Source organism: Carassius auratus, chromosome 21 (genome assembly GCF_003368295.1).
Source record: "Carassius auratus strain Wakin chromosome 21, ASM336829v1, whole genome shotgun sequence".
Taxonomy (NCBI): Eukaryota; Metazoa; Chordata; class Actinopteri; order Cypriniformes; family Cyprinidae; genus Carassius; species Carassius auratus.
The window spans coordinates 5,677,435-5,687,386 of record NC_039263.1 but is presented as its reverse complement, the minus strand read 5'-3'; the positions used below and the strand labels follow the sequence as shown (position 1 = coordinate 5,687,386).

Here is a 9,952-nt window from a genome sequence, read left to right as displayed (position 1 = left end):
GTTTCAGGTTGTGCAATGGAATTTCAGCAACCTTCTCCTGAGCAGCTTTCACCTGAACACAGACATTAGACAACAGAGAAGACATTTCCTTGCAGTAACTCAACATGTCATGCTCACACACCTGTAGATGGTAGCTGTTGTTTACCCACTTTCTTTACCCATAAATTTTGGTTTGCCAAAGAGAATTTCAAAAAGGCTCAGGTTTACTCTGGATCGATTTCTCATTCTCATGTACATGAGAACGATTGGGAGCACCTTAACCCATGTGAGTCCAGTTTTCTCACAACACTTAGCCAATTAGATTTTTATTGCCCCTACACAAAATGTGTTTCATTGCCCAAACTGCTTTTTCGTGGCAGTCAGCAGAGCCCTTACTACTGCTGCTGCATCCTGTTTGGACATTGGGCAGACCACTACCCATTTGGACCATATGTCCACAAATACCAAACCATTTTTCCTTCCCTTCACATGGGAAAAGTTCAATGAAATCCATCTGTGCTGTCTGGGATACCTGAGACATTTTTATGCCTCTTGCCACATTATTACAAATGACAAATCTTTTTCAAAAAATTTCTGCATAAATTTTTTAACCCTTTTGTAAATTTTTAAACCCTTTTGTAAACCACAATTCTTTAATTTGCATAATCATTCCCCCTTTCGATGCGTGGTCTTTCCCATGCATCGACTTAGCATAGTGAGGAAAGAAGTGTTTTAGGTAAACAAGGCTTGCCATCTCTGCTCATCCATACTCCATTCACCACTTCACAGCTGTTTCCATCTTTCTCTCTCTCCTGCCCTGTCTCAAATGTCTGCATGCCCTGTAAAGATGAAGAAATGTCAGGGTTATTTTCAGATAACAAAGTACACTCTGATGATTTTGTCTGCTGCTGCGTCTGCTCTGACGTTTCCTGTAGATACAGAATATTTGTTGTTATTATGCGCTGCGCATTTACAACTGCCTATCTTTTCTGGCAGCAAAATAGCATCTAGCAAATCTGCCACGAGGGGGACATTTAATATTGGTCGCCCATCTGACTTTAAAAACTTTCTTTGTTTTCACAGCGCACCAAAATCATGAGTAACCCCAAATGCATAGCGTGAATCTGTGTAAATCGTTACACATTTGTCTCTCATTAGTCTGCATTCTTCTGTTAATGCCACAAGCTCAGCTGCTTGTGCTGAATAATTTGATGGCAATGAGCCAGCGGCCACAATGTCAAATTCAGTTATCTCATAACCAACCTTATTCAGGCCTATTTGTGGATCTTTAAAAGCTGAGCCATCCACAAAGAGGACATTTTCACAATTTTCAAGTGGCACGTCAGACAAGTCTGGACGTGGCGTGCACAGTTGTTCAAGTGCTGTTAAACAACAATGATGCTCTTCCCCATCCTCTTCTGTTGGAAGGAGAGTAGCAACATTCAAGGTTGTGCATCGCTTAACAGTGATATTAAGCATATCAAGCAGAATAGTATGATATCTTAAACATCGAGCTGTTGATAGTGTGATGTTTTCTATTCCTGCAAAATCATGGACACTGCGTGAGACACCATCAATGTCAAATCAGAGTAACCTACGAATTCTCTAGAAGCCACCACGGCCTTCTCAGCAGCTGCCAACGCCGTCAGACAGTGTGGCAGGCCTGCTGCAACTGGGTCCAGTTTGCTGGAAAAATGTGCCACAGGTCTCAGTTTGTCTCCATGATGCTGCAACAATAAAGAAGTCATAAATAAATTTTTCTCTTCAACCATCTGAACAAAGGGTTTATTTGGCGCCTGCAAGCCCAGAGTTGGCGCAATAGACAGCTGAACTTTCATGTTCAGAAATGCCTCTTCTGCTTTCTCTGTCCACTCAATCCTGTAATATAAATCCAACCCCTTCCCTCTCAGGGCTCTCAAAAATTGCATAATTTGGAATAGATGTTCTACAGTAGGAACACATCCCTAAAATTAAGCATTTGTTTCTTTGTTACTGGTTTTGGGACTTTTCTTGTAGCTTTAACCCCTTTTTCAGACAGTGTTTTGCTATTCAGTGTTATTAAATGCCCCCCAGGAATGTAATCTGTTGTTTTACGAACTGCAGTTTTGTCAGGCTGACTTTATGGCCCTCCTGGGCCAGATGCTTCAGGATGGTCACAGTGTCAGTTTACACATTTAAGCTCATCACGAGCACACAAGCAAAGATCATCCACCTACTGTAACCAAGCTGTACCTGCTGCCAGGGTCAAAGCTTCCAAACTCTTTCTTAGAGCTTCGTTGTAACCTTTGCCCTAAACTTCAAATGCAAATCAGAATTGGCTGTCTTTATCAACTGGCACACTAAAAAATGCATTTGCCAAATCTACCACTGAAAGGAATGGTGCATCTTGTGGTATTTGTGATAAAATTGTGTATGGATTTGGTACTGATGGAGCTCTTTGCCTGTCAGCAGCGCTTACAGACTGTAAATCCTGTACAAATCGCCACTCTGTGGGCTGACCCACATCCCTTATCTTTTTTACAGGAAAAATTGGAGTGCGAACTGGAGAATCATTGCATGACACCATTATTCCCTCTTTTAATAGTGACTCAAACACCGGTTTTATACCAAGAATTGCCTCTTGTTTTAGAGGGTATTGACATTGACATGGTCTGTAATCAGATTTTGGGGTGACCACAACTGGTTCACATCCTTTAATCAAACCCACATCATATTTGTGTTTTGCCCATAACTCTGATGGCACTTTTGTTAATGCTGGATGTATTTCTGAAGGCACAAATAACTGTCATGCAATGATTCTACCTCTTTCTTTCGTCAATGGGTACCACAACTCTCTCTGTTTCAATGTCATGCTTGCACTCAGTCATAAACACTCCCAGACTCTCACTGTGTTTCACCCCCTCCCCTATCTGTCTCCAGTCTTTGGCATAAACACAGTTTTTCACAAACAAGTCTAATCTGGGCCCTGTCTGGCTCCTGTCCTTGGAAAGTGATAAGTGAGGCACAGAATCTTCTACCATTAGGTAAAACTGAAGCTGTTTCTCTGTCAGGTAAACTGAAACTGCACACACATTTTCTGTCCAAAACATTTTCTCAAAATGTAAAGTTTCTCCTTTTCCTCCCTCAAACCAGTCTTTTTCATACTGGTAATCTCGTTGTACCACAACATGTGACGTGCAATGCAATTTGTCAGGCAACATGATTTATCTATCAAATGGTTTTGTTCGATCTTTAGCCAGTTCACACATCATTCCAGCCCAATCAGAATTTATGATGTGCCATTCATATGCCCATTTTGGTTCTGCTTTCAGACAGCAAATCTGCTCTTTCTCTGCCACTCCGACACCCCCAGAGTCTGCGGTCAATGTCAAATTTAGTTTGCACAACAAATCTCTCCCCATCAAAGGCACTGGACATGCAGGGGTATAGAGAAAAGCATGCCTCAGCACCTAACCCCCTTTTGTTTCACAATTCAAAGGCACTGTGAACCTTTCACAAATTACGTGCCCTGATGCAGAAATTGACTCATTCATTTCACCTGTTAATTGTGGTTGGCACTGCAAATCACATGGCCGTATAGCTGACCGTGCGGCCCCAGAATCAGCTAAAAACTCAAATCAATATCCCCTCCACTAGCATAGGATATTTAAGCATTTTCATAAAAGCTTCACTTTTAAACATAATAGCACATTTTTCAGGATGCTTTTCAACAGAATCAGACATACACAAAGGAAAGCAAGCTTTTTTCTTCATTGCAGAGAGCAGAAAGTTACATCAGTGTATGTGTGTGTGTTTGTGTTTAGAAAATTTTCACTTCCCTGACTTGTGACTGTTGGTTGCTCGCCCTGGACCCCTCCTCTCTGCTCTCCGTCTCCCTCACTTCAGTCTGCTTGTTGATTTCGCCGGTTCTCCAGGCAATCCTTTGCCCAATGCCTGTCCTTTTTGCACAGTCTGCATCTGGTGCACCTGAATGTCATATGTCCATCAGTCTCGCAGATCCAACAACCCCATCTTTCAGAGTTTCTTTCAGTTTCGTTCGGATATCTTCCTCCTCCTCTTTTCCATCTTCCCGATTTCGATTGCTGGTTTCGCTACGCAGAATAGCCCCCCCGGCCTCGACACGGCTTGCACAAACGCCAGCTGCCACTCTCTGTTGGTCTTGGCTTTAACTCTTTCCTTCTCCGCCGTCTGCATCTCCTCTGCATGCAAAGCGTGTGCTAAAACAGCAGATAGCCATCCACTTTTCCATTAACAGTGTTCTCTCCGACAGTCCTCTTTCTGCAGCTCTCCGTTTCACTGCCAGCAGCCTTCTCAGTTCATGCACGGTAGGGCTGAATTCTTTGCAGAAGGTGACTAATTCAGTAGAAAATTTATCACCTGCTTCATCAGGGCTCGGCAAGTGAGCCATCGCTTTCTTCATGTCCGTTATAGTCCATGGTCTAAAGACCATGACAGGGCCGTCAGGGCCAGAAACTTCAATCAATGGAGCTGTTATACTCGCATTTTCTTCTTTCGCTGTTTGTCTTTTCTTTGTCGGGGGTGCTCTGCGCACTATTTCCTCTTCAATTTCCTCGTTGGGGGTTTCAGGAATGATATCTGGGTCTTCCGCTGCTTCTTGTCTCCATTCTGGATCTAGCCACAGTGCTGTTGGTCTTCTTGGTGGAGAGTAATCGAGATCGGGGTCCATTTTTGCGGCTTGCACCTCGGTCACCGGGAAATGTGTGTATGGCAGAGGTACATGTTTAGAAACACAAACATAAAAGCAGTTAGTAGGTCTATGTGAGGCATTTACATTTTCATCACATTCTTCAACTTTCTTTTCCTTCTTTCTACTTGCTAATTCTTTCTGCATTGTTCTCCTTTCTCTGCTATCTGCCTCAGCTATCCAACGTTCACATTTCTCACACATGTGCCTCGCACAACAACCTTTCTGTCCCTCGCTTCCCTCTTCTACTGATTCCTTCACAGCTTTTAATTTCTTAACACTCAGCGTTCCCTCTTTTGGAAAACCATGGTATTAAATTAATTTCCCCATATCTTGCATGCTTTTTTGACCATACAACTTTTTCATTTGCCTAAACACCGGTGTATCATATTCAACGAGCTTGCTCTGAGACTTTCCCATATCTCCCGGTTTCTCCTCTGTGGATATTCCCTTCGGCGCGCCTTTAATCTGTCAGACGTCTCCAACAGATCCGACTTTCCTCTGCCCAAGTCGGAAGAACCAATACTCGCACAGTTTCACTTTCCCTCTTAGAAATATGTTAACCGCTCGAGCGTGATCTCAGCTTATCGCTTCGAAATATCTGGATCGCTTTGATTTCAATTTCTAACTCAATTTACGATCACGCCAGTTGCAGCAGTTTCAATTCCCCTTAGAAATGTATTAACTGTGCCGCAGTATTCTCACAATCCAATTCCCCTGGAATCGCCCAGATTGTGCTTTCCACAGAGAAGAAAACCAATATGGTTTGTCCCTTTCTAATTTAAATTCCAATCCTTATTTAAAAAAAAAAAAAAAAAACTTAGAATACCATGAACTGTCTCTTACCCGAGAGCTCTGTTGCCACTCCGTTTCTTTTCTGATTCCAGTGGTGTCCCCTCCGGGCCTCGACGGTCGGTCCCTTTCTCCCTCAAATCTAATCGGGGTTAGGGCTGAACTTCTATTGTTCAGGATTGGCCAGTCACCGTCCACTCACAGGTCCGGAAGACACATCCAAGGAATCCCACTTTCTGACACCAAATTGTCGTGGCAAAATTTAAATCAACTCTCATCAGCATAAGAGACAGACTCATTCTCAGGTATAATTAAAAAGAAAGCTTTTATTCTTTGCAAAGAAGGTCAGACAGTCATACAGCAACACTGAGTTCCTGCAGAGTGAAACCGACCCAGGAAGAGGGCAGTCCTCCACCTTATATACCTCTGCTCTTCCAAGGTTACACAGTTTCAGCAGCTGTAAATTTCCACACAAAACAAGGAACACTCTCTATGGGCTGTTTCTCACACATTTAGGACTTAGGTGACCCCCTCAGGTCATTCTCCGACATCTGTCACCCCCCCCCCCCCCCCCAAATGTAACCCTTCTGAACCCACACAGTAAAGCAAAGAAAACACATGCTTATATAGGTATACAGAAGCAATGTTAAATGAATTTTTCCACCACAGCATCAAAATGTAGTGTCATTTTAGGCACCATTTACACATGGTAAGGAGCAGGTGGACATTTATTTCATACATCATTTAATTTATATCAGAACAGCTTTATGTATGTTTTACACATACACACACACACACACACACACACACACACACACACACACACATATATATATATATATATATATATATATATATATATATATATATATATATATATATATACACATATATATATATACACATATATATATATACATACATATATATATATATATATATATATATATATATATATATATTTATATATATATATTTTTTTTTTTTTTTTTTGTGTGTGTTTCATAAATTAAACCTACTGTTTGTGCTAATAGTGTTTGTGCAGGGTCTTGCTACTAGTAGTGAAGCTGTCCATTACTTAAAAAGAGCAATGATCAATCAGCAATTGCTGCGAAATACTGTATAATGTAGCTTTTCAATAGCAAAGCGATTTTATTTCTTAAAGTCACAGACCAGTGTTGACAACAAGTTTCTGTGCTCCAGAATGTTTTTTTTTTTCTTTGTTTAGTTTTTTTTTTTTTTTGTGAGTGTGCGGTTTGATTTCTCTGTGTGAGTTATTGTCTGTATGCATATGCTTCAGTGAAGGCAGTACAATTATTTTGAATGGTGCTAAAAATAACAGGAAGTACATGTCCTTTAAGCATTTTAATTCACACTTTCTAGCCCAACAAAGATTATACAAATATTATATTTTATATAAATTAAAAGTACAGAGTGACACACACACACACAAAAAGAAAACAAATTATGACAAAGCCTTAAAACAGACAATTTATTGCTATAATTGTCATAATAATAATATTTACAATCATTTCTTAGGCAACTGATCGTCAGCCACATTTCACAACCATGGCAGCCGTATCAATACCCATAACTATAGTTTATAATTTCATGTGAATAGTTTGTGACTTTTATCCAATTTTTCCTCTATTTATTTGCTTGGTCAGTGTTGTTGTGGGTTTTGGCATTGTAGGCAGTAAGGTCATTTGGAATAACTGAAATAATTTGGCAAAGTGATATTTAACCATAATGCAGTCAAGCTAAAATGCAATTTATATTAGATGTGCATTTCCCTGAAAATAAGTGCACACCTTAGAATATTCAACAATCAAGAATTCAACAGCCGCCATAGCATAACAAATTATAATGTTGAATACCAACTGTAAAAATAAAAATAAATGTACAATGTACTTAATTTTCCATCATTGCTTCAAAGCTTTAAAGTTTGTTCTTTTAATTCAGATAAATGGAACAAAAACTGTAGGTGACACATTTATAAGGATTCTGTTAAATTTATTAAGGACAATTAATACTGACTGCTCAATATGAAACCTTTTATCTGTGCATATGTAAAGTAAATACCTTGTTCTAAAAAAAATTTATCAGTTTCAGAAAAAAAGATAATTGGGGTCTTAAATCATATTGCAGTAACCAATAACTTCACTTGTTGCTACTGTACATACACATTTAATCAACAGCCTTGCTCTTAGCAACAAATGCTGTGAATTGTTTTCCCCAGTGGAGTGACAATGTCAGATAGAAACCCATATAAACCAGCTTGGGGGCCATTAAACTGTTTTGAGTCATACTGTCTAACTGAGGCAAGATGCTGCAATTACATTTATAAAGTAAAACTAAATAAGAGCTGAACTTTTTTTAATCAGTAAGAACTAGTGTTTAATGTAATTGTTAAACACAATGTTTGTATTTTTATCAACATAATGTAAATAAAAAAAAAAAAAACTACAACAACAGTTAAAAACATACAGTATACTGTATACCTACAGAATATGCAGTTACCACATGATCTTGCACAGAACAAATTTAAGTATAAACTGTAAAGTGCTATTCTTTTGTCATGTGCATTTAAGTAAAAGTGAATGATTTGTTTAAGATGATATGGAATTAATATTATGTTTGTTATTCTGGTTGCAGATTTTGTGTGCAAAAAATGGACAACCTGACATTAAGACACAGCCTTCTACTCGTGGAGGGACTGAAAGTTACACCTCAGTCATCCCAGCCTGTTTTCATTGTACTTCTTTTGGTTTATGTCTTTTCAATGGTTTCAAACATTGGTGTTATATTTCTGATCTCAACAGAGAGGAATCTGCATGACCCTATGCATTTTCTGTTCTGTAACTTGCCAGTGAATGATATAATAGGAACAACTGTCATTATGCCACGCTTACTACAAGACATTTTAAAAGAAGCGTTAGAGCACTACATATCATATGTGGAATGTGTTATTCAAGCTTATTTTGTGCATATATTTACAGCAGCATGTCACTATGTGCTGATGATTATGGCCTTTGACAGATACGTAGCTATATGCAATCCACTGCGGTACACCGCCATAATGACCAATAAAATGGTTATTATACTCTCAATATTTGCTTGGGGCCTGGCCTTTCTTCTGGTGACAATTATGATAGGCCTAACTGTGCGTTTGTCTCACTGTAGATATAAAATTGAAAATCCTTTCTGTGACAATGCATCACTGTTTAAACTGTCCTGTGAAAATGTGGTTATTAACAATATCTTTGGAATTATTTATACTGTGGTTGTACTCAGTCTTTCATCAGTAACAATATTAATTACATATGTAAAGATTGCTACTGTATGTATAACCAGCAAAAACAAAGCACTGAACAGCAAAGCCATAAAAACATGCAGCACTCATTTAGCTGTATATTTAATTATGTTTATTTCTGGAGCCGTTTTTATTTTTCTGCACCGTTTCCCTGAATACTCTGACAGCAGGAAACTGGCCAGTTTAATGTTTCACATTGTACCACCAGGATTAAATCCCTTAGTATATGGTTTGCAAACCAAAGAGATAAGACAAAAGATAGTTAAACTCTAGTGTAGAAAAAGACAGATTTTGTGTCTACAGATCATAGTCAATGTGATTTTACAGGATTTCGTGAATGTGGAACTTTACTTAGCTGTAGTATTATAATGCAACTTTATTCTGTACTCAAGCTACTTGCAGTATTTATCAGGTGTTTGTACAGGAATTGTTTACTAAAAATATGAAACTTAATGCAGTACCTAAAGAAGAAAGAAAATAAATGACAAGAAAAGCAAGTTAATTTTCGCTCATTAGCACAAAAGTCAACTTTTGTCACGTAATGTGCTGATAGAAGCTCACAAAGACAAGAAAAATGGTTAAAATGATCTTTAATGACAAAACTGAGGAGATAATTATGGATAACCATTTGCACAATACATTGATGAAGACAGACAACCAAGGCAGAACTTTAGTAGACAAATCAGACAAAGGGAACTAATACATTAATAAATTAACTCCAGTGGCCTGTAGCACAAAGCCAGTCTGAGCAAAGTCTGAGTTTTCGGCTCAAGAAGATGGGCTGGTATTCTACATGTATACATGTATATTGAAGTAGTGAAGAAAATGGTCATATTGGCATTACAAACAAACAGTATGACGAACAGTCAAACAGTCACAAACAGTCATAGAACCATAATGTTTTGATTATGGTTTAATTTTCTTCACTACTTCACTACTAATGTATGAATGTATATTCAACAATATATTTTTCAAATAAAAATAAAATGTTGTATCACTTTTTCATATTTTGTGGTTGTTGAAACATTGGGTAAAAGCTCATGAAAAAAAAAGTGTTAATTATATTATTATTTTAATAGAAGCAGTCTCGATTACGAGTGTTATATGGATATTTCAAGATTATAAAATATTTTCACACACATTACCCTAAAATTTTATTAAAT

The 9,952-nt window shown here is 38.4% G+C and overlaps 1 protein-coding gene across 1 annotated transcript; it reads left to right on the top strand.

Annotated features, from left to right (window-relative positions):
- The first annotated feature begins 8,135 nt into the window (after positions 1-8,135).
- On the top strand, positions 8,136-9,062 carry LOC113038317 (olfactory receptor 146-like). Its single transcript, XM_026195641.1, has one exon. The coding sequence runs from the start codon at positions 8,148-8,150 to the stop codon at positions 9,060-9,062; it is 915 nt and encodes a 304-aa protein (XP_026051426.1). The 5' UTR covers positions 8,136-8,147.
- The last annotated feature ends 890 nt before the right edge of the window (positions 9,063-9,952 follow it).